The sequence below is a fragment of the Sinocyclocheilus grahami genome, unplaced genomic scaffold, assembly GCF_001515645.1.
Source record: "Sinocyclocheilus grahami isolate Dianchi unplaced genomic scaffold, SAMN03320097.WGS_v1.1 scaffold681.1, whole genome shotgun sequence".
NCBI classification, from domain to species: domain Eukaryota; kingdom Metazoa; phylum Chordata; class Actinopteri; order Cypriniformes; family Cyprinidae; genus Sinocyclocheilus; species Sinocyclocheilus grahami.
Genome location: NW_015505860.1, coordinates 276,923 through 302,795, shown reverse-complemented (window position 1 = coordinate 302,795; position 25,873 = coordinate 276,923). Strand labels below are relative to the sequence as shown.

General features: G+C 36.4%; 1 protein-coding gene across 1 annotated transcript in view; it reads left to right on the top strand.

Moving 5' to 3' along the window:
* Positions 1-25,414, top strand: part of LOC107559314 (heparan-alpha-glucosaminide N-acetyltransferase-like) — a 30,920-nt gene extending 5,506 nt beyond the window's left edge. The window contains exons 6-17 of the mRNA XM_016243084.1: positions 168-247; positions 4,322-4,398; positions 7,957-7,987; positions 8,565-8,729; positions 13,594-13,666; positions 13,934-14,055; positions 15,484-15,607; positions 16,006-16,092; positions 17,247-17,321; positions 23,068-23,137; positions 24,638-24,748; positions 25,239-25,414. Coding sequence (XP_016098570.1) covers positions 168-247; positions 4,322-4,398; positions 7,957-7,987; positions 8,565-8,729; positions 13,594-13,666; positions 13,934-14,055; positions 15,484-15,607; positions 16,006-16,092; positions 17,247-17,321; positions 23,068-23,137; positions 24,638-24,748; positions 25,239-25,414 — 1,191 coding nt within the window. The remainder of the gene's footprint in view (positions 1-167; positions 248-4,321; positions 4,399-7,956; positions 7,988-8,564; positions 8,730-13,593; positions 13,667-13,933; positions 14,056-15,483; positions 15,608-16,005; positions 16,093-17,246; positions 17,322-23,067; positions 23,138-24,637; positions 24,749-25,238) is intronic.
* Positions 25,415-25,873: the final 459 nt, after the last annotated feature.

Genomic DNA, 25,873 nt, shown 5'->3' with positions numbered 1-25,873 from the left:
TAACAGTTTATATATATATATATATATATATATATATATATATATATATATATATATATATATATATATATATGTATATGTGAATGAAGTATGAAGACCTATTTACAAATACATCTTTTGGCCTTTTTTCAATGTCATACTGAATTGGTTATTTTTGCTTATTTTAGGATGAGGCAATTAATGAACATTCTGTGGACAAAAGCAAATCAAAGTCATCAAGACTGAAGTCACTGGACACAATTCGAGGGTATGTGCCAAAAAATGACTTTTCAGTTATTTGGCCGAAAATGGTAACTTAATTTTGAACCAGTTGAACTCTAAATTCTATGAACTTATTAATACCTATCAGTTGTCATTGGCTTGATGGCCGCATTCACTCAGAGAATGTATTGTGGGACTAAAGAGATTGCAAGGGGTCACAGGCTGGACATACACTCACTCGAGCCATTGTTTACAGAGGTCGCTCTAGGCATCATCTCTAATATATTTTGCCTCTGTGGAGGGGAACAGTGGATTGCTGTTGAGCAAGGGTGATGTGATTTAATCGGGAAGGCCAGCAGGGCTTGATAGTGGCTCGGGGGCAAACGCAGAAGCATGCCTCACCCGAAACAGGAAGCTGCTATGGCTTTGACCTCTCACTTCCCAGTAATTGATGTAATAATACAAGCAGCATATCAGAACATATTCAGCAGGCTGTAGATCTGGAGCTGGAGAGAGGATATGACTTCCCAGATCAAGATTTTTGTGTAATGGATAATCCATATGTGTTGCAAACGTGCTTTTCAGATAGCAATCACCAGTGGCAATTTGTACTATCAATGACAGTAAGAATAACCATGATTCTTAGAATTGCCTGTCACCATAGGTTTTTTTCTCCCCCAGCCTTTTTATGTGAAACACTTAGCCCAATTCATAAATGCTCCATTCACATTCTTAATGATATTCCTTGTAAACCACAGTGCTGATAAAAACAGATGTTCCGCTCAGTCTATACCTGATTTAAGACTTGGATATGAAACAGTCCATTTCCTTGTTAAGCCTAATGGTTTTGTCAGTGTGGCTGGAGACTTTGGTTCTTTGTTTCAATGTTTCCTTCACTTCAGCCTAAGTATTCTGTAATCTGGCACTAGAGTGCTGAATTTGAATATGATGTAGACATCATCTCATACATATAGACTCAGAGGATGACATCACAGCTGGCTTGTCAGGTCCATTGATACCGAGGTAATATTGGATTCTGCAACAAATACATGATATTTCACAAGAGCTTTGCAGCTATTGCGGGTCCAAAACCAAATCAACACTACAAAATACACATGGGATCCCTGATTTGGCTATACACAGAATTTAATAATGTCAGTGGATGTGTTTGGCTCTTTGTGAGAATATCAACCTAGAGAAAGCCTGTAGCGTTGCAACTCCCTTGCTGTATAACATGAAATATGGCCTGTCCAGCAATGAGTCAAAACTTTTCACTGAAGACAGAAGCATCTGTCATCTGTCACCGCCCTTGTGAAATTGTTACGGCGATGGTTTTTCTCAGAGCTGAAGAACAGCACCCTCAATTCATCAGATGCCATCAACATGATGTATAGTATAACTGTAGACTTTGTTTGCATTTTAATTTTTTAAAAAAGGATTAGGTTTTAAATCTCGCCAGCCAAAAGCCTGCAGCTAGTTTCCTCATATTTGTGATAGCAAATTGACGTTGGTGGCTTGGTGATAAGTTACGCTAACAGCAAATGAACTTCAAAATGTGCTCATTAAGTTAAATATACCCTGTACTAAGCAGGAAACAAGACATTTTGCTAACGTACAACCCTTTACTCTTCATGAAACATTTCATTTTGTTCTTGGTGACTGGCATGAAGGGGATAGATCAACCAAAAATTAAAGTTCTGTCGTCATTTACTCAGCAAAGTTGTTCCACACCTGTAGGAATTTCTTTTTCTGCAGAACACAAAAGAAGATATTTTGAAAAAAAATCATCTCTTTGGTTACCCACATTCTTCAAAATATATTTTTATGTTTAACAGAAGAAAAACTAAGGTTAGGACCGACTTAAAGGTGATTAAATGATGACAGAATTTTCATTTTGGATGAACAGTACCTTTTATTTATGTAAATAAATTTGAATGTGAATCATTTTCCTATCATACTCACCTTGAAAGTCATGTTATTCAGCTCTACAATTTAATAGTTTGACGCATTTAAATATTTAAATTTTACCTGCACTAGTTTTATTTGATATCTCAAGCTTGTTACAGTGGATACTGCAGTATATATAAATCACAAATGTGTTTATATACATTACAAATCACAAATGATTAGCATCAGCTACGTAATTTAATTTGAATGTAAATCATTTTCATATTGTAAGTCATGTTATTCAACTCTTTGATTTGAACAATTTGTCATATTTAAGTATTCAAGTGTTACCTGTACTAGTTTTATTTGAAATCTCAGGCTTTTTACAGTGAGAACTGCAGTATATATAAATTCAGGGATTACAAAGAGCTATATCTCTGGGATAAAATGACAATGACAAATATACACTGGGAGTTACTGCCAAAATACATTTTGTACTTGTTAACAATAATGGTTAATGAGAGGCAACACAAAGACACAACATTGTTTTAGTGTCTGTTGCAGTTTTTTGATAATTTAAAGGTTATGACAGAAAGACACAGGAAGCTTAAAGCAATCAAATTAATTATTTTGCCCTGGAAGTTTTTTTTTTTAAGAGAGTGAAAGCCTCCAAAACTCTGAGGGTTTTTAAATTAAAATTACTGGCTATATCATGCTATATTGCAAACATTGTGCCATAGTAAATGGCTTAACCTTTGTCATCGTTACTATGGACACTAATGGATGTAGTCGCAAAGTGTGTGTGTGTGAGAAAGAGAATGTGCGTAAAAGAGAGCGAGAAGAAAGACAAAGACATGCTTACTTAAATAGTGCTCTTTAGAGGATGGCATGTGATTAAAATCTTGTATCAGCAGGTTAGGCCTAAAAGGAGCAGTAATGGTCTCTGTTCTGATCTCCTAATTGAATTTGGTGAGGAAAAATGTAGATAGTTCAGATAGAATGAAGTTTATCTGAAGGTCCATACAGTGCTTTGGTTTCTCAGTATTTTCTTATACAAAAAGAAACCAAAGAGAACACACTTCAATGCCATGATCCGAGTGTTGGCAGTTTAATAGCTGAGGTGGTGTCTCAGGGTCTGATCACAAAAATCTATTTCGTGTCCACGGGTATATTTATGCTGTATAGTGCAAACATGCATTTTCTGACGTGCAATAAAAAAAGTATCTCCTGCTGTTGCTAATTCAATGTAGTGTTCAATCATGCACAGTAAGCTGCAGCTTGGCTTCCTTGCGCTAAGTTACACGTCTACAATAAATTACAGTGGAGGGCTTTAGTCAGCACTTCTGGGTGAGGCGATTCAGAGGACAACCGTTCATTTCCTGAGTGATTCGTAATGCTTAGGTTGCATTACCTTACACAGCATTTCATCTCTGATATATAAAACAACTGACACACCCTCTGGCCTTATGATCCATAATACTGATACAGTTTACCTTAAATTCACAAGTGACAGATGAGGTACCAAAGGGTATTGTAAAGATAATTTCTTATTTTTGTTCAATTGTTTGTGTATCACAGTTCAATGCTCATCAAGGTTATTTTATTTGATCAAAAATACAGTCAAAATTTTATTACAATCTAAATAACTGCTTTCTATTTTAATATATTTTAAATTGTAATTTATTCCTGTAGTGGCACAGGACGCTTCACGCGTGATGTGAAGTCTTCAGTGTCACATGATCCTTCAGAAATCATTCTAATATGCTGATTTGGTGCTCAAGAAACATTTCGTAGTATTATAAATGTCAAAAACAATTGTGCTGCTTAATATTTTTGTGGAAACCAAGATACATTTTTTCAGGATTCTTTGATCAATAGAAAGTTCACAAGAACATTTATTTGAAATACTTTTTTTTTGTCTTCATTGCCACTTTTGATCAATGTAATACATCTTTGCTGAATAAATGCATTAATTTCTTTAAAACAAAATCTTACTAACCCCAAACATTTGAATGGTAATGTAGGTTGTAGGTTAAAAAATTGTAAGAATATTCAGAATTTCATTTGGTCAAATAAAAAAATTTAAAATTCAAAGTGATTCTTGTAGAAATCTGCTCATTAACAATATTAAGCAATACTAGGCTTCATGTTTGCTTAATATTTGTTTGAATAATATCTTTTCATTAAAAAATTATTTTCTGATTAAATTTTCTGTGTCATTGTATTTTTTCAGATTGTCCTTGACGGTCATGGTATTTGTGAACTATGGTGGAGGTGGTTACTGGTTTTTCCAACATGCACCTTGGAATGGTGAGTTGTTTTGCTGAATGATTAATTAAATGATGGTCTGGGATGATCTCTGTAATTGTTACTCTATACAGGGCTTTATATTGCATCTGAACTACCAGCAAATGTGTCAAAATGTGCATCTATATGCAGTTTTGTCAGATATTACCTTGTTAGTGCATGCCAGTGTTTTTAAGCTGTGATGTCCGATTCGGGACCTAGTTACTATTCATGAACTCTTTTTTTAATGAGTCAGTCAAAAAGATTCACAAAACATTTTAAAGCTCTCTGGTGATGGTTATTTAGAAATGTTAATCAGTCTTTCAAAGCCATTATTGAGTGACTTAGAAATACACACTTATGTGTCCTAAAGTTATTATTTAGGCATCATTAGATAAATACCACAAATTAAGTGGTATTTAAGCAAGAAATGAAAGCTAAAATGATGCCTTATAAATCTTCACTGACTACCAAAGACATAATGTCCCAATATCAGATAAAGTGCTGGTTAATAAAAAACACACTTTAAAGGTCCCATATTGTCAAAACTGAAATTTCCTGGCTTTTTTCATGATAACTGATGTCTAGGTGATATGTAACTACCATATAAGTTTCAAAACAGTCAATCCACAGTCAAATGCACACAGCCTGCATGAAGTAGCTGTGATTTTTCACGAAACGTTGCGACTTCCTTAAAAAGGTGACGTCAGAACCCCTCAGTCACCGCCTTCAGTCACCACCCCGAGCACTGCCCAAAGTCCCACTCTCCTTTTGCCAAACCCCCAGACAACATTGCGTCCATGCCATTGCTGAGCAACAACAACACGGAAACATGTCGAGAAAACGCTGTTCAGTCTGGATGTCAGGAAATTACATTATTGCACAGTAGGGCTGTGACGGTCGCCGTGACTATTGCCAGCGGTAGTTCACGTGATGTCACACACTCTGTAACAAGCATAATACAAAGTTGTGTATACAACTGTAATAATAGTAACAGCTGCAAATAGTTTTATTTAGACTATAAGTCTATGCTAATTCACGAATGACCTCAAACACCATACACGGCGTTTGGTCCTTTAGATTGGCAGGTTTGAGCACAGGAAAATACAGTACAGAATACAGAAACCAAATGCTACATTACCAATCTGGAATCATTTCCATTCATGTCACCCATCCGCATTTGTACAAGTGTCTTCAAGTTCACGTGATCGCAAACGCTCGGCTGGTCAGGTTTGTATTTACTGCATTCGGTGTTTGAAAAAAAAAAACATGAATTACCATTCTGAAACATCCTGTTGTAAGTGCGTTTGAGGAGGTGGTTGGTTGTCTCCTGTCGTCGCCGATTCGGGGCCTGAGTTCGGCTCAAACATGTAAGGCCGGACAACATTTCCCTCAGCAGTGTCCATCATTATCGGTGTTTCTATTGACCTTACTTGTGAGTATTACCAATCCACAGCAGGCTACAGCATACATGACCCTAGTTACCTGTGGTTGGCCTGGCCGTTCGTCACTCAGAAAACAACAGGCCAATCAGAAGAGAGGCTCATGAATATTAATTAGACAGGCTCAAATCGACCTGTTCTTTGCAGAGTTCCTGAGAGAGGAGCTGTAAAAATATATTGAGATGGTTTTTGGTTTTGGTACTTATACCGCAAATATATATTCTTAAGGATATCAAGACTTAAAATAAAACTCCAAAAAGGTGTAAAATATGTGGCCTTTAATTCAGCATGCATTTTATACTTCACATCTATGGTATGACTTTTGGATGAACATCCTCAAAGGACGCAGATGAGAAAGGGTTGCATGTTAAAGGGGTCATATGATGCGATTTCATTTTTTTCCTTTCTCTTTGGAGTGTTACAAGCTCTTGGTGCATAAAGAAGATCTGTAAATTTGCAAAGACTAAAGTCTCAAATCCAAAGAGATATTCTTTATAAAAGTTAAGAGTCAGCCACGCCTACCTAAAAGGGCTCGTTCGAACATGCCCCCACATATCTACCTCACTATGTGGGAAGATTTGCATAACGCCGCCCAAATGTTCACGCAAAGAAAGACGGCATAACTTTTATTCTCGCTGTGGTATTGTTGCCGCTGCAGCCATGTCGTGAAGACGCTGTGCTTCGTTGTGAAAGCGAAACTACTTTGTTTGGTCTTCCAAAAGAGGATGATATGCGCTTCGTCATGCCTAGAGCTGATCTGTGCTGGTCGCTGAGGAAATACATCAACTTAGTGCTGTGGATCACCGGATCGGCTTTCACTGTTTTCACCGCTCCTTCGCCGGGACCGCCGTTCTCGACCCCGCCGCCTCAGCTCACTCTTGCCGGGCTTCAGCTCACACTAAGCCAGGGCTTTCGCTCACGCTAGGCCGCTGTGTGCTTCGTTGTGAAAGCAAAACTACTTTGTTTGGTCTTCCAAAAGAGGACGATATCTGCTTTGTCATGCCTGGAGCTGATCCGTGCTGGTCGCTGAGGAAATACATCAACTTGGATCGCCGGCACATTCTATGGAGGACTGTTGACTGATCCTGGGAGAGTAATGTTAGACTAAAATGCCGGCAGTTCTGACTCACGTAAGTAATTTTCTTTTATCATTTGCTACTGATGATTCAAACACGAGTTTTGGGCAGTGTGGGGTAACGTTAGCACTTGTTGTTTGTCATTTCTCTGATCACAAATGCAGACAGGGTTTTATGTTTACGCGGCCTGATGCAATGCAACACAACGTGTAAAAAGACAGTATAAGTCATTATAATCAGTAATTATGTCCCCACTGGATGCAACAAATGCCTCGTTTATAATGGGTTTTAATGTTTTTGTCTCGTCGCTCCGGCCAGACACGCCGTCACAGTATGGTGAGGGGCGTAACATTTACGTCTCACGCTTGAGGTATTCGGCCAATCACAACGCACTGGTTAGCTGACCAATCAGAGCACACCTAGCTTTTCAGACCGATGAGTTTTGTAAAAATCGACGCGTTTCAAAAAGGCTGGGCATAGAGGAGAAACAATAATGTACAGTGTGTGGAAAATAATGTGTTTTTTTTACTTTAAACCGCATAAACACATTTCATTACACCAAATACACAAAATAATGTTCTTTTTAGCAACATCACATGACCCCTTCAAATTTTAATAGGGGTCTATTACGAAGCACATCTCCTGGAGTATTCACAGATGAACTCAATTTAAGGCTCATAATGGCCTCTTCATCATATCAGCAGAATTGTATTGATCATAAGGGAAAGCAGATGGATTTTCATATTACTGTGAGGCCTCCTCTGTCATGGCTGTATGAGCATTTATAAATCATTTGCCATCTGAAAATCGAAAAATAATGAGAAAACAATGTTTTAAGGGCACAATCTTTTATCATCAGTTACTACACTCTGAGTGACAGCATTGTTTACAATTAAGTGTGATTATGAGGATTTGAGGATTTGTCAGTCATTCAGCAGTAAGATAATGCATTTCTTACGTGTCAATCAAACAGCCAACTTTCCAGCAACTGTAGACAGACATGCACCAGATGTTTGTGTGTGTGTTTTCATGTGTGTGAACGTCTTTTTCCATGTACGTTACAGGTCTCACAGTAGCTAATCTTGTGATGCCTTGGTGAGCTGCCAGCATGTACTTAATGGATCGATGGAGAATTATTTCCATTTTTGAGATTAATATGGAAAAGAGTGGGACTTCAGTCCAACAGTTTGGATCAGCCTTCAAAACCATTCAGATTTAAGGCTTTTCCAACCCACCACCATTTAAAATGCTTTGCCTATATGCCAATTAATCTTTCTTTCTCTGAGAGTATACATAAAGCTAGTAATACACAGAGACTACTTTTAAAAAGGCCTGCATGATGAAATGAATACATATTCCTCTATGTATAGAGACCCAGCAATGCAGTAACCACCTTAAATTGTGGATTTTGGTAGTTTGTTATGGAAATGTTAAAAGAGAACAATTGTTCATAAAAATCCAAGCATACACAATCAAATTCTGTTACAAAATCAATGTTTTTTGACATACAAAAATCAGAATTGCTTTCAATTTTGCGTTAACCAGTGCAAATATGTCCCAAAAGCACACATAAGTATCAATAGTAATGCACAACAGTTGTGAAATCGTACAGTATGTACTGTAAGTGTAAGTACTGCATGTACTGTAATGCTGTCTTTAATTCTTTGCCAAGGTTTGTGTTCATCATAGGTACTTCTGTAGTGCTAGCATTTACCTCGATGCATAGGAAAGGTGCTCCATGGCTACAGCTCCTTTGCAAGGTTACTTGGAGAACCATCGTCCTGATGCTCATTGGGTTCTGCTTCATGAACTACAGCCCAAAAGATGGATATTGTGAGTGGGCTATACATATTTTCCAGTCTTATCATAACTTTTATTTTCTTTTAGTATTTTTATTTATTTAAAAAAAATGTTTGGAAGGATGCCAGTGGTGGTGCTGGCTCACTTGGTGCCCTTTTAGTTATTTGTTTTGGTTTCATTTATTAAATTTATAAATTTAAGATGGGATAAGTCAAGTCTATAGCATTTTTTATTTAGAGTTAAAGGGGTTTCAACTTTAAATCCTGACCTAACAAATTGCATCTGAACTGCCAGTGATGCTGTTTTGTTGTGTGGGAAAGAGCATCTTTGATATTTTATATGAGAAAATCATATGTGTTTGTACCTACAATATTTGTGAAACTTATTTTTCAATTATAATAATAATTTAGTTGCATTGACAGTCCACAAAAATCAGTGGTGCACATGCCTCCTCAGTTTGATTGCATTGGAGTTATCAAAGTACAATAGGAAGCAAGAAGACTCATTACAGTTGTTTCATTCTGGCTGGCAGTGACTGATACCAGACAAAGAGTGACCTGCACCCTTCAATCTGCCCCCTTATTAACGTAGACTGTGAACTTTTTCTCAAGTGATACGAAAGCATTACATATTCAAGTCACCAAATCCTCACTTTGCAAATGAAGTCCATTAGTCTCTGTTAATGAAAGAAAGAAAGCCAAAATTTCTAATCCAGGGTCTCACAGTGTAACGGAAGAGGTCTGACACAACAGGTTAGTATATATAAAACAGGTTTATTTGGTCACAGAGAGTACTGGGGTAGGGTCCAGAGGATGTGATGGTGAATGAATAGTTTGAAGGATATGATGAGTGGGGGAATCGGAGTCTTTGGTTTAACAGGAGCTGAAATGTTGGCAGGAGGAGCACACACCTCAGCGATCCTTGGACAAGGAGGAACAGGAGACACTAGGAGGAACACAGGAGGCAAGTAATGCAGGAAGTATTCACATGGAAGCAGTGGCAAAGTCATTTAGTCCTCTACGTGTATACGAGACCGGACGGTGAGGGTGTCTGAGGTGTGTGCTTTTATGCAGGCTGGTTGATGAGGTGCTTGATTAGTGACAGGTGCAGGTGCTCAGAACTTAGGTGAGAGGGATCGTTGTGATTGGGTGGTGGGGGAGCTTGGCCGATCTGTTACACACAGCAGCACATTAGGACTGTCAGGGTTAAGCGGGGAGAGCAGGGAGAGCCGTGTGACAGGTCAGTGCAGAGCAGTGCTCATACTGTACATTAGGCAAAGCAGCTTAGCTGTCTGGCAGGATGGATGTGTAACTAAGTTAACAAAAATGTTGTGATACTTTCCAGTGATCCAGTGGCAATCATAGTATCTGGAGCCGTTGAACAGAGGTGCACAGAGCAAAAACAAGCCTGGCGTTAATGGTCAATTATCACAGATAGGGTTTCATCATGCCAGCTGCACAGTGGATTTTATGGAACTTCATGTAATGTAATTACAGCTTTTGCCCTAAACTGCAAAATTTACTCTTTCCATATCTGAGACCTCAGCCTGTGGATCACTCAGAATGATGTTTAGAAACCATTTCCCCCCAATATACCAGCCTTCAAATGCAACAAAATGTATTACAATTCATGGGAAATTATTTGACTAAATTATCTATTTAAACATGGCACTAGTGAAGATTTTAGTCAGTCTGTCTCTGGTTGGCCACTGAAGCCATTATCATCCTTGGAACATAATTTAAAGAACAGCAGTCATAGAAACATATGCATTAATACTTTCTAAGATCCATTGCAAATCTAGCAAAACAGTCCCACTTTTGAATAATAATTACCCTATTGTTTCTCCTTTCATAATTTAACTCACACTGAGCTACAGCAAACACAGGTAAACACTTTTAAAGCATTGCGATGTTGATTGTAAACTAATATTTTAGCAAAATTACTGACTGTCAATTCTTTGATTGATAAATTGCATAGCAAGATTTGCTCTAGAAAGTGTGTGTGTATATGAGATTTAATTGACAGATACCATTAGTCACCGAACCACTTCCTTTCTCCATGCGCAGAGGTGGAGTGTTTCCGCTTTTTATTTGATTTGTTGGATCAATGATCAGTATTATATTGTTTCTTGTGGCCCTTGGTACGTGCCACAAAGAGGTATTCAATTAACTAATGTGCAGATTACCATCAATCTCTCGCTCTATATCGCTCACTCCCATCACCCTCCCCGCCAGCATCTCCTCAGATAAGCATTATTAGTCTCCGGCAGGATAGATCACACCTCTAGAGTCCTGCAGGGAAGGACTTCTCACCTCAGCCTGGCTCTGTGTCAGCATAATCATCATTAGCCTATGTTATGAACATAAATCTGCTCTTCTTTGAAAAACAAAACACCTAGAAGGATTCAGACCTTAGATGTACAGCAAAAATCTTATCTAAAATGTATTTAATATTATTTGCTACTGGTTGCTGTGTATTTACAGTAGTAGTTCTAGAGCTTAATTAAATTACAACTATATATTATGATTTAATGAAGTGAACCAGGAAATATATATATATATATATATGAAGAGTTCAGATGCAAAAGCCTCTAAATGCCGTCTGAAATTTTCTTCTAAAATGGGCATTTTTATCAGGCTCCTATATTTATGTTCAGTTATTTCACTTTAATTGCATAGAAAAGGACCTGTACATTGCCATTAGAGTAAAATTACTGAACCTGAACATAGCAGCCTGATAAAAATGCTAATTTTAGATGAAAATTTTAGATTTCTGTCAATATGGGGTGCTGTGTGTACATTAATGAGGAAAAAAAATTAACTTAAATGATTTTAGCAAATGGCTGCAATATAACAAAGAGTGAAAAATTTAAGGGGGTCTGAATACTTTCCGTACCCACTGTATATTTCCTGGTGTATATACTGTGTACAGTACATTTCAAACGCCTAGGGTAGGTATGTTTTTTCATATTTTATGCTCACCAAGGCTACAAAACTACAGTAAAAACAGTAATATTGTAAAATAGTGTTACAGTTTAAAATAACTGTTTTCTATTTTAATATATTTAAAAATGTAATTTATTAATGGGATGGCAAAACTGAATTTTCAACAGCCATTGCTCAGAAATCATTCTAATTAGGGATGCACGATATATCGGCCACCATATCGGTATCGGCCCATATCGGCTCATTTTTTCTGTTATCGGTATCGGCCTGATAAGAAAATTTGGCCGATATCTTAAAGCCGATAAATAATGCATTATTTCCTTCAGAGACACTTCAGATGCGCGCTGTTCGTTTGCAGCCTTTTGTGCAATTGTACATTGTAATATTGTGTTTATTTGATGTATATCTGATTTATCTCATATAGAATGCGTTTGGTTAAGTTAAAAGAGCGCTTCAGTTTACCGGTGATCATCTTTAGCTCAGCACACGCAGCTCAAACAGCAGTGCACAACATTAATAACTATGATTGGGAATGTCGTGTATATAAAATTCTAATGAGAACATTATTATAATAAAACATTGTGAATTCTTTGGGTTTAGTTGCCATGTTTCAGCGCGTTGTTATGGGAAGAGCGCATCCACAACAGGATCACACATTCTGACTATAGCATGCAATAACTGCGTCATTTTGTACATATATAAGTTGTAATATTATGTTTATGTTGTATTAATATTAATCTCAGGATGCATTTCCTTGAGTTAAATAAGCTGCCAGCAAAACGCTTCAGTTTACCATGTTCATTCAGCTCTTCAGCTTCAGCACGCGCAGCTCAACGGCTGCTATTTAAAACAGTGGTATTAATTTGTTACTTTTTCAAAATCATTGATACATTATTAATAACAACAACCACTTGTATTGTTCTCTTATTATTTTCATCAACAATATGGTTTAGTAATTAAAATCATTTAATTATTGTCCGTGCAGAGGCTATTCCGTTTTATTGATCTATGGCGCATTCATTTTGATTCTTTACACGTGTAATGATGTCCAGTGACTTGTTTGCATTATTTATGCATAATTTTATTTATTTGTAAGACTTTTTTATGACTAAATTTGGTAATGGGAGAGTAAAAATATTTTTAAAACGTACACCGTTCAAACTAGGCTGCTTATGTTGAAGTGTTTGGGATGTGGCTTTTAATGATGAGACCTTTTTTGTAATCAGGCTCTCAAAAAGTATATAACAATTTGGATATAGATTTATCGGCCAACATATCGGTTATCGGCTTTCAAAAATAAAGAATAATCGGTTATCGGTATCGGCCAAAATTTTCATATCGGTGCATCCCTAATTCTAATATGCTGATTTGATGCTCAAGAAACTTATCTTATCATCAATGTTGAAAACAGTTGTTCTTCTTAATATTTTTGTGGAAACCATGGTTAATTTTTCTTTTCAGGATTATTTGATCAATAGAACTTAAAAAAAAATCTATTAGGTTTTATAGGTAAATTAATACACATACTGTTTATTTCTCAGTTTAAGTAGTTTCTAATTTATGTTAACTTTAAAAGTGTGTATATTAATTATAAAAGTTATATATATTATGATATATAACAAATATTATATACTTACATGCTATTATCCCACAATATAGTGTATTTTTATATCATTTATGTCATGACAGTAAAGGTCTGAATCCATTGCTATAAGAAATCCCTGTTAAATCTTGTAAAATCCAGACAATATATTACAGTAATTAATCCAGAGAAAGATATAGAATCTATACGAAAAGCACTTGCATAGCTAAAGACACAAAAACCTACCATTGACTTGCTGGCTACTATTAAATGCAAACCTATTAAAATACATTATATATGAGTGTGTTTTTCCATCAATAATTTGTAATAGTAATCTTGTATGTTTATGTTTTTTGTGTGCATAAATGTGTTAGTATCCTGGTCCTGGCTACGGATACCCGGAGTGTTCCACCGTTTGGGTTTCACATATTTTGTCCTGGAACTGATGCAAACTTTCTCTCCCCACAGAGAGATCTCCTTGAGATAGGTGGGTTAAACTCTATGTCTCACATTTCTCTCAAATCAGACATCTGTACAGGAAGACACTTGTTCTGAAATAAGGATTAATTGCTAGAGGTTACAGAAAGATGATGTCAATATGTTAATATGTCAAATAATTGTTTTTGATTAGCTTATTACTATTGAGTCTTGTGACGTATACATGCAAGACTGAATGATTACTAACCCTGTATATTTTCTGCATGTACTCCTCAGCAAAACTGGTGGAACCCCATTCAAGATTTGGTTTTACACTGGCCTGAGTGGATCTTCATTGTGTTGCTGGAGACCATGTGGTTGCATCTCACCTTCTTACTGCCTGTTCCAAACTGCCCCACGTGAGTTCATTTTAGCATCAGGCTTTGCCCATACATTTGTGAAGGAGATTGACTGTCACACTCAACAATACAAACACAATAATATTGAATATAAATCCTGTGCATTCAGTGATTAATGTGTAATGTGTCTGTCAAGCCTGATTTAACTGCAGTTCATCCCTTTATTAACATAATAATAATGTCATTCATACAACAAGCTAATTCCTTGGGTGACATATATGTTGGCATTATTACACAAGCGTGCCGCTGAGAATATATGTGGGATGGCGGTAATGTTGTACATTTACATCTTGAATGCGCATATATATGCATTGCAATATGGTCATTTGTGTGGCGTTGTGTTTGTGAGATGGTGAACGCACGAGGGTGCGTGCCGTACAAGCCCGTGTTGTGAGCTCTTATGAGATCTGTGATTTATGAGTTTTTGGTGGCTGCTTCAGAGGGGATAATTAGCCAATCTCAGTTTGTCATGTGCACTAAAAGGAGGCAGGGAGAAAGGATTCATCTTCCTTTCTCTGCCTCTCTCCCCTTTTTTCCTCGTATCCGCTCAACCTTCCATTTATGTCCTCCTCCTCTCCTTCAAGATTTTTTTTTCAATGTGTCTGACCCATCATGATATTGATGATCACATGCAGAGCACTGATAACTCTGCTTGAATAAAAAACATTTTGACCTCACAGTCATTGTCCTTGTGGTGCGGCTTCAAATTTCGCTACGACCAAACACACTTCCATCTAAATAATTAAACTTTTCAATAAATGTCTTTCTTGTCACTGTTGCCTTTGGCTGTTTCTTTGCAACGCTTTTTTGGAACAATATGTGCTATGAACAGCACTATAAAAATAAACTGAATAATGAATTATGTTACATTTCTATAATATATTCATTTGAATAACAAGGAAGTCATACATCACTCATTCAAAAGTTTGTTTTAGTAAAATAAATTGAAAGCAGTGAATTTTAATCAACAAGAATGAATTAAATTGATCAAACGTGACATTAAGACTTTTACATTGTTACAAGAAAATGCTATTTTTTTACTTTCTATTCATTGAAGAATCTTGAAAAAACAATTTTTATGGTTTCGACAAAAATATTGAGCACTGCAACTGTTTTTAATATTAATAATAAGAAGTGTTTCTTGATCTCAATGTCAGCATATTAGAATTGTTTCTGAAGGATCATGTGACACTGATGATAATTCAGCTTTGCCATCACAGAAATAAATTACATTTTAAAATAGGAAAAAGTTATTTTAAATTGTAATAATATTTCACAATATTTCTGTTTTTACTGTATTTTCAATCAAATAAATGCAGCCTTGGTGAGCTTAAGAGACTTCTTTCAGAAACATTTTTTAAAAATCATACCAACCCTAAACTTTTGATTTGAATGGTAGTGTATATTATGTTGTGTCTCCTCTGCTAGTGGTTATTCAGGAACTGGTGATATTGGAGATGATGGTTTGTACCCCAACTGCACAGAAAGAGCAGCCACATATATAGACAGGTGGTTATTTGGGGACAACATCTTCTGGTATCCAACATGCAAGGTGAGAATCATTTACGATCATCTTTAACCAATTCAGTGCATTCAATATCTGACACTGAATGCTTGATTCTGACAGATTAGTTGGCTTTCTTATGTATAAAAAGAACTGAAATGTATATTTGACCATTGCCCCTGGCAACCAGTTTCCTACACTGTGATATTAATGTGTCTCTTGTATCACTCCATGGTTTCGCAAATCAATATGTCCATTTATTGACTTACTTAGTGACTAATCATGTAGTAAGCTTCACGCAGAGGATTATTTACATTAATGGTTTAACTGATTATACATTATCACTTGCTTAAGTGAAACCACAGCTAGTTATAATGGTTAAAATGGCATTTATATTGATACTGTATGGATTACAATAAGAAAATTGATCATTTCTGTTTATGTAGGTTTTATATCGTACAACAGAGCCTTTCGGACCAGAGGGTGTTTTGGGTACAATTATTTCTATAGTCATGGGATTCTTTTGCATGCAGGTAATTGAAGATACAGTATTTAAGTAATATCAAATAAAATATTGTTATTAACATGAATAGTTTTATAAACAATAAGTTAATATTAAGTACCAGTACTAGTTAATATTGAGCATAAGTAATATTGACTACATTTTAGGCACAATATGCTCAGTTATTTTGTTGTTTTGATGAAAAGTGCACAAAAGGGGGGGGGGGGGGGGGGGGGGGTCTGCACTCTTGGAATGCAGTCTATAATTAAATTAAAGGGACAGAACTAGCTGTATAAACATGACAAAAATGTATACAAATAAAAATGAATTACAAACAACTAAATAAACAGTGAATTTTACTTATTGAAGGACATGCACCAAAGACAAGGACATCCAGTGACAAATGAGAGAGAAAGCCTAAAACTAATCCAAAGCCCAACATGTGATTTATCTAAACTGTGTATTTCACAGACTATAGATTATTGATTTTTCAGCATGCTCTCTTGTCTCATTAATTAATATTACTTTTAGTTCAACGAACAATGACAAATCTATAATATTGGACTGGATATTGCAACTCTCTTAGACAAACAGCTGCTCTGTCTCAGCGGTCCTTGCTGCTGTGGACAGATGTGTGCGTCTCTGGCAAAGGTCAGAAAAGTTTCTCACCCTTTGATGGTGACAGTGCCCCGATGACCGGTGAGAACTAGACGTGCAAACTCCGTTGCATTGCTAAAATCCCTGTGGGCGGAGGCAAAAAACAGTTAGCGCCAAGCCCGTCAATCAACATGGCTTTGAGAACACGGCAGGTGTCGGCCTCTCCGTCTGTGTCCGTCTGCTCCAGTGTCCTCGGCTGAGGCTCATTCGTCATCACCGAATTAATCAGTGAGCACAGCCAACTTCACAGCCGTGCATGGCTGCACGGGGAGCATTGAAACTTGAGCTCTTTTTCAGGGCCACAACCGCCACTCACATCCTCTCTCTCTGTCCGAACATGATATCAGTATGACGTATGATAATCATTATTATCTTGCATTTTATTTGCTGTTAATTATTTTAGTTTACTTATAGGATTATGACCTATTTGGCCTAAAGTGCGGGCCTAATATGCACCATTTTGCTAGACAAATGGTCAAATGTTTTAAGTATTTAGTCTAATACTGGAAATAATCTTTGGGTCCACAGGCTGGAAAGAATCTTCTGTTTTTTCGTAAAATGAATAAAGGTATCCTAGCACGATTCCACACTTATATGAAAAATGTAAAAAAGCAGATTTCAATAGCAAGAACTGCACAATACAGCAAAGCCCTGTATGTACAAATGCTATATTGCTTGTAGTTGTAGACAGGTTATGAAATAGGTAGGTGTCATATGATATGTGTATATATGCACTAAATGAATTCCAAGTCAGAGATTGCTATCACACCCCTCTCGGGACTGAACCGGATTGGTTGTTCAGCTCACAGATGTCTGGTGGTTTTTGAATCTGGAGTTTTACCATGATTACTGCATAATAATTTCCACTGGTTCGTTGTTTAAACATGCATGACAAAAAAGTTTTGATTTAACTATTATTTTGTTAAAAAGGGTTAAAAAGTTTAATAGCTTAAAAACATACTTGGCATTAAGGAATCTTGTTTATGCTTAATGACGTTTGTTAGTCTTATGAGAAACTATTACATAAAAAAAAACTGATAAAATAGTTGGGATGTCCTACATGTAAAATTGTTACTTTAAATTACAATTCAAAAGTCTGAGGTCAATGCAGTTTTTTTTAAATGTTTTTGAAAGAAGCCTCTTATGCTCATCAAGGCTGCATTTATTTTATCAAAAATACTTTTGAACAATGTAATGCATCTTTTCTGAATACAAGTATTAACTATTTTTTAATAAAGACATTTTACTGACCCCACATTTTGAAAGATATAGTATATTATGTTTGCGCACTCAGGAAAAATTATGTAATTTTGAAGTTTATTATTTTTACACATACAGCATTGAGGTTTCTGGGACCTCAAACATGTAAAATATAAATTTCAGGTCAATCTTAGCAAAACATGAGAGTTAAACTAAACTATGACCTTTGTGCTATAGGTTGGCACTGAGATTTGCATTTATGAAACAAAAAAGTGATTAGATCTTAGATTGAGATGACAATAGTGAACGGCTGGCAGATTTGAGGGTTAAGTGCTCCATTTGGGTGGTCCCACAGACAAAAGGAGCAGAAGCTGGGCTGGGTGGGAAGTGCAGGAGGATGTTTAAACCCTTGTCTCAGGGGAAATGGCCATGTGCTACTAGAAATGTTTTCCAGGGGCAGCACAGTTCACTTACTGCTGACCTTCCCTTGCAGAAAGGCTATTTGATTGCACCATGTGGGGTGAATTCCCACTCTCTGCATTCCCACTCTGCATTTTTTTGGTCTTTGTCAGTTTTAATGAGCATGACGAGTTAAGCAATCTCAAGTTATATGGCGTGTTTAATCTAAAGCTAATTGTATGGTCATTTGTTCATGGTTATTAAGTGAGAATCATGTTTCTGCACAACGCAGCAAATGTTGATCAGAGGATCTACACAAAAAGGGAGTTTGCAGGATTCTTTTCCATGAAAGACCTTGCCTCTGTGTTTTGTTTTGGACTTCTGGAGGCAGAGCTGCTGGAATGCCCTCTCTAGAGACAACAGGTGCTGATGGAGGGGTTTTGTCTGGCAAACTCTAGACATAAAGCTGTGGATGATGGGGGCAAATGACCTGCATTTCTCAACAATGGCTTTGCTTAAGGTCATTCTTGCACGGCTGGTTATTAATATGAGAAAGAATGTTGCGGCTTAGCAAAGCTTGTATCTCATTTGTTTTTATATGTTAAGGACTAAAGATTTGAAGTTGGGCCATTTATATGAGTGTGCACATTTTTCTAAATGTCCCTTCCATGAATGACATCTGTTTTATGAGTACATTTCATTAAATTATTACCCTCAGCACCTCCAGAAAGCACAATGTCCTGTCCTTACTCATAAGATCTCTCTTTTGTGCCAAGATATTTATCCTTTATACTTTATTGCTTCCTAGGGAACTTTTTTTTTAAAGGGGTCATATGATGCGATTTCAAGTTTTCCTTTCTCTTTGGAGTGTTACAAGCTGTTCGTGCATATATAAGATCCCTAAAGTTGCAAAGACTAAAGACTCAAACCCAAAGAGATATTCTTTATAAAAGTTAAGACTGGTCCACACCCTCCTAAAACGCCTCGTTTAAACACGCCCCCACATGTCTATGTCACGATGTGGGAAGATTTGCATAACGCTGCCCAAATGTTCATGCAAAGAAAGAAGGCGTAACTTTATTGTTGCTGCCACAGCCGCCGCCATGTTGTGAAGACGCTGTGTGTTTCATTGCGAAAGCTAAACTACTTTGTTTGGCCCTCCAAAAAAGGACACGACTAGAAATCAGTGGTTAAGTTGTATTTACAACACTGTTCCAGAACACTTCAACCCAAATATTCAGATGTGTGCAGCGCATTTTATGGAGAACTGTTTCCTGATCCTGGTAGAGTAGACTACAATGCCGGCTGTTCTGACTCAAAGACTGTAAGTACGTTTTCATATTTAAAGAATTTGCCACTGATAATTCAAACGCGAGTTTTGAGCCGTGTAGAGTAGCGCTTGTTGTTTGACATTTCTCCGATCACAAATGCAGACATGGTTTTATGTTTACACGGCGCGATGTAACCCGTAAAAAGACAGTATATAATCTGTAATTATGTACCCACTGGATGCAACAAATGCCTCGTTTATAATGGGTTTTATTGGTGATGTCTCATCACACCGGGACAGGGCATCACAGTATGGTAGGGGCGTAACATTTCCGTCTCATGCTTGAGGTATTCGACCAATCACAACGCATTGGATAGCTGGCCAATCAGAGCACACTCCACTTTTCAGAGCGTTGATCTTTGTAAAAACGAGCGGTTTCAGAAAGGCGGGGCATAGAGGAGAAACAATCATGTACAGTATGTGGAAAATAATTTCCACATTCCAGTTTTTTTAACCTTAAACCGCTTAAAAACATTTCATTACACCAAATACACAAAATAATGTTATTTTTTAGCAACGTCATATGACCCCTTTAAGTTGTTTTTTTTCTTCACATTGTTTTTTTTCTTAAGGTATGTAATTATTTTGATGTTTAAATACTTATCCAAGCTTAAATTGTAGAGAAAACTATCAGTAAGCCATTTGTAGTTTGACTTTCTCAGAAAACACTTTGGCACATGCAAAACATAGCTTTTTTTGTTTGACCTGCCCAACAACAGCAACACTCATCCTATGGCGTGAATTTGGGGCGGGGCTATCTGTTTATCTGACCAATGAGAGACAGACGGAGTGTTTGGGAAACCTGTTTGAAAAGAGTGATTTTAATTTGAAACATTTGCATATTCTTTTGTCATTTATGTAGCCTAGTGCTTGTGGAATATGAGATGCATTTTTTTTTTTTTTAGTTGAACTTATTTTAACTTGAGCACTGCTTTTTTAGAATGGCGTGGCATGCGCAAGACACTTCAAAAAATGTGAGGTGTGAGTGCAATGGTCAAACGTGTCCAAGGGCGTTTTACATTGGAAGACAAAGAGTAGTGCTTTGGAATGGAAAAACGTGTTCTGTGTGAACCAGCCCTAACATATAACGTAGCCTTTTTAACAAACATAATTGATTGGTTTGTGTTTTTTTAATTTATAAGTGTTTACATCTAAGCATATACGTTTTAATAATAATTTTTTTTTTTATAAAAAAATCTAAATGTACAGTTATTTTTGTTTTTCTTGTTTGTAATTAGGTTTTTACTTTATTTAACTTATGCCATTGTTAACTTTTTTTGTATTTGCATATTATATCTGAAGGATATTTTCTTTTATATATATACTGTATATACACATTTATTTAGTATGTACCCTGATCACAATTCTCCTCTTCTTCTCACAGTGAAGCTTTTTGAGTGTGCTTTTTGTTAACCCAGACCCAAAGTACACAGTTGCCTGATGCTAGTATTTTAAATTTCATTATTCCCAAGCCCTATGACAAATCAGGCCATTATAGTTGTGTTGAATCATATTGGCCAGCATTATGGGGCCACACTGTGCTGAAATAAATAAACAGAGATCTATTTCACTTTACCTAGAGGCACAGCATGATAAAATAAACTAGCCAACAGCTAAAAATTATGCCACTGCTGTTCACACACTGCCTCAGCCTTTGATTATGCAACTCAAAGATGGTTTATTTATAATATAGCACTTGCATACTACATACTATATTTAAATAAATTCTCCTTTTTTATTCAGATTTGGTGATAAGCGATCTTGTTTTCGAAGATATATAGAATAGCAAGTTGTTGGGAAAGAGTCCTTATTTGTATATGCTGTAAAGCATCTGTTGAGATGTTTTATTCCTTTCCTCTCTACTTTTCCCCAATGCTTCATCCCTACCCTGTCGTCAATGAAAATATAGATTGTGGATTGGACTACAGAGCATATAATTAAGGATTCAGGCAAACAACAAGACCGTTACAGGCTTCATGCTTCACAATAAATACTGCGCGGCATATGGCACAACCAAACAATCAATTATCATTGACATCTCTGGAGAGCTCATCTTGAACAGCCTCTTGTGCTGTTAATGTGCTCTTCACACACGTTATCCTGGTTAAACAAAAATTACCTCCCACCACATCAACGGTCATAAACCTAGAGGGAGAGGGTTTGTCTTGTCATCATTTACATGAGTCCTTTGTCAGATTGTGGAATGATCTGAAGCTGTTTGTGCTTCACCGTCCCAATAAACAAGGACCCTGAGTTAATTAAAGTTCAACAATCACTACTCCACAGTTTGAGATTGAAATTGAGCGATTGCCCCACATAGCAATGATTGTCCCACATCCTGCCTGCATAGCCTGGAGACTCAATCTAGAGCCAGCCAGGCTATTTCCACACCATTGATTCTGTCATCTATACAAATGATGGATATTCTCCTAACAAGCAGGTTTGGATGCTGAACTGTCTATAGTCACAAAAGCACAATATTGCCTTAAATTAGCCTATTTTAACAATGATACTCTTCCTTTATCTAGCTATTAAGGCAAGACACTGCAGTCAAAAACTGTTTTCATACCCTGGTCAATTTTGAAATTTTGGGCTATTTGGCTTTTCATAACTTGTTGTTTTAGATTAGTGGATAGAAAACATACAAAATAAACTTTAAATTGTTTATTGCATTTGATCTATTTGCATATGTAATACATGCCTTTAACGGCTGCATTCTTAAAATTAGTTTTGACCCCATGCATTGAGACAGAAATCCCAACTTGAGTAGTGCTTACAGACACCAAACTTTACAGATTTATTCTTATTTGTATTTTGAAGTTTTTTACAGAGGGGTCTGTTCAAATATAATTTGATTGATTTTGTTTTATTCTTAAAAACATGGTGATTTAAACAGTATTTTCTGATTTATAGAGCGATAAAAAGAGAGATCCAAAATCCCCCCTGTAAAAACCTTTAATATGTTAACAAAATAAAACAAGCATTTTGAACCTGGCTTTATCCAATGTTTAGATTTCTGTTTTGGAAATGTATGTCAATTTGTGCATATTGAATGAGATAATGACTCATTTGCATATTTAAACATATTTAACAAAACTTGTAATACAGAAAATGTTTGCAATTCTTTATGTAATCAATGAACTGGGAGAGTATGGTGATATTGATTACTTAACCTGGGGTGTTAATTTTAAAATATTTATATTGCAATGTAGAAATGTAACATTTGAGAAGACTGAGAACTTTTGCAGGAGGCATGAGGAGATGGATCTGTGTTGCGTGTGTTAGTTTGAGGGGCTTCACCTCCCGGGAGTGTCAGCTAATCTGCTTGATTCTTTATGGCGGTGCTGCATTTGGGTTGTCTGATAGTGCTTGCTTTACAGGTCTGCATTGATTTGAAATCTGTTTTATTCTGATCCTCAGGGAATCTCTGCAGCCATCCTTTCTAAGTGCACAAGAGACGAAGGATTTATACCTGTCAATAAAAAACCTTTTGTAAGTGCTTCCTGACCCTCTAAATCCAGCTACTTCTCCATCCACAAAAGAAGGGATGGGACTCCAGCAGGCACAAATCAGAGGCTGCTAAAACACGCGTTTACTTACCTCTAACGACAGAACGTCCTGTAAATAATCACCCCCACTGGCACAGGAGTGAGACGCGGCGGGTGATACATCCACTGTCCAACTAGATCACTCTTCTTTACAGCCAAGAGAGAGTGAGCAGTTTTATTTTCCCAACCATATATCTTGCCAAACTCTGGCTTATCTCATCCGCCTGTTGTGAAATTGAGCAGGATGAGGTCAGCCCTACATCTTCAGAACGGTGCACATTAAATGATTTGTCATCTAACACCTTAGCATGAATAATGGCATATAACTGAAATGTTCAATAGACATCATACGATTGTTGATCTCTACATGCAAAATAAGAACAAAAACAAAAAGGATTTTTGGAATTAAAAATAAATTAAAATAAATGTAGGTATTTTTAATACTATTTATATACTATCATTATTTATATACTGTCGTATATATACTATATTATTTATATACTATTAAAGGATTTCAGATTTCATTTTGATTTTATTTTAAGTTTCAGTAATTTTGTGTGCTTTTGTCAGTTTCATTATTTAATACTTCTATTTATTTTTAATATTTCTATTTTTTTTGTTAGTTTTAGTCATTTTAGGGCTTCAACTTTAACTGAATTTTATTTCAGTTCATTTGTATTTATTTAAAGTTTTTTATATATATATATATTTTAGATAATTTTATTTAATTTTACAATTAATGAAAACAAATTTTAATGGTTTTAGTTAACACTTAACACCGTTTTGAGAATATTTAAACTGAGAAACAAGGCAAAAATACTGATTATTTTTTCTATATGAGACCTGCGTTTCGACAGGTTTTTACATTAAATTTGACCTCATCTTGCCCCTGCTATATGCGCTCTGTGTCTTTGTGAGCCTACTCTACCTGTTCGAGTACAGGCATACATACCTGCTTCAATTTTTATGGGCAGTTCATCATACCAGCTTATTGAGCCCCTGTGTATGTCTGTTTTCCCAGCCAAGAGGTTTTTTTTTTGGCTCGACTTCAGCTGACATAAACGATGCTCTGGGACGCAGCCATTTTACATTAGATAAAATTCCATCGAGCATCCTGGCACTTAGGAACACAGAGGCACATGACTTATTGACATTACTGAGCAGGTGCCAAGCCTTCACTTTGGATGCTTATGTTTCTTATTGGCTTACTCTAAGCACATAAACTACTATATGTCCATCCATTATTTAGTCCCTGGTTCTGCGCTGTGTTGTCCTCGCTGTTACAAGAAATGTTTGGCAAAGTTTTTCAATAGCACAGTGCACCTCTAAGGGTCATTTTTGCTGTTTTGTGTGCTGATATGTCTTAAAGACATGTGTCTGCACTATGTTTTCCATTGCTGTCTTATCAAATGGTTGAGATCACAGATCTGTTGTCTTCTTCGGGTCCCTATCATTTGTTACCTGCATGGGCCGCATGTCCTTTGTGCTGCTGGGTGTGATGTATTTCATTGTAGACATAAAGGAATGGTGCGGCCAACCTTTCATTTATCCTAGTATGAGAATTTTCTTCTTTAAAGGAACGGTTTTCCCAAAAATAAAAATTTGCTGGAAATGTATTCACCCTCAGACCATCCAAGTTGTACATGAGTTTTTTCTTAATTCAGAAATATAGTATACATCACTTGCTCACCAATGGATCCTCTGCAGTGAAAGGGTGCCGTCAGCATGAAAGTCCAAACAGCTGATAAAAACATCACAATAATCCACAAGTAATCCACTTGACTCCAGTCCATCATTTAACATCTCAATATTCTGACGGCACCCATTCACCATTGGTGAACAAGTGATGTAATGCTAAATTTCTCCAAATCTGTTCCGATGAAATAACGCGAAGAAGAGAGATTAAGAAAGTTGAAGAAGCTCATCTACATCTTGGATGGCAAGATTAAATTCATTTTCAGCATATTTTCATTTTTGGATGAGTTATTCCTTTAAAGCATAATTTTATCAGCCAATCCAGAAAAGCTTACTGTGCATTTGCAGGGATGAACTCTATATTTGTCTATGTTGGACACTCTCTGCTGGGATTTTACTTTCCTTTCAGCTGGGAGATACGTTTTCAGGACAGTCACTGGGAACAGCTTTTCCAGAGTATATGGGGTACTGCTCTTTGGGTCTTCATTGCCTACCTGCTCTACCGCAAAAAAAAAAAAAAATAAATCTCAAAATCTGATTTTGTCTCATAAAAGTCCTTACATTTTTCTTTAGTTTAAGTTACAGGCTAAAATAAAGTCTTAATTATTAAATAATTAAATAAGTGTAACATTCTGTTTAGGTGTTTAATATTGTGCACTTTTTAATGAGTATTACATTTTATATAAAAAAAATGACCATTTTGGATCCAAGATCATTGATATTTTTATTTTTTGTGAGTGAAGAATGTCTCTTTTCACGTCTAAAAAAAACTGAATTTGGTGCTATCCTATGTTCAATTAGTTAATAGGCATAAGAACCGAGACCAGGGGATCAGATTTACTGTCTTCCATGGACACCTGCAGTGTTTTATTTGATGTCAGTTGTGTTAAGACCTGAACGTAGTGATTAAATCAGATTTGCTGAAGTGGTACTTAACAAATTAGAACAAGCGATTCCACCACTTGAGGGGTAGCCATTATATA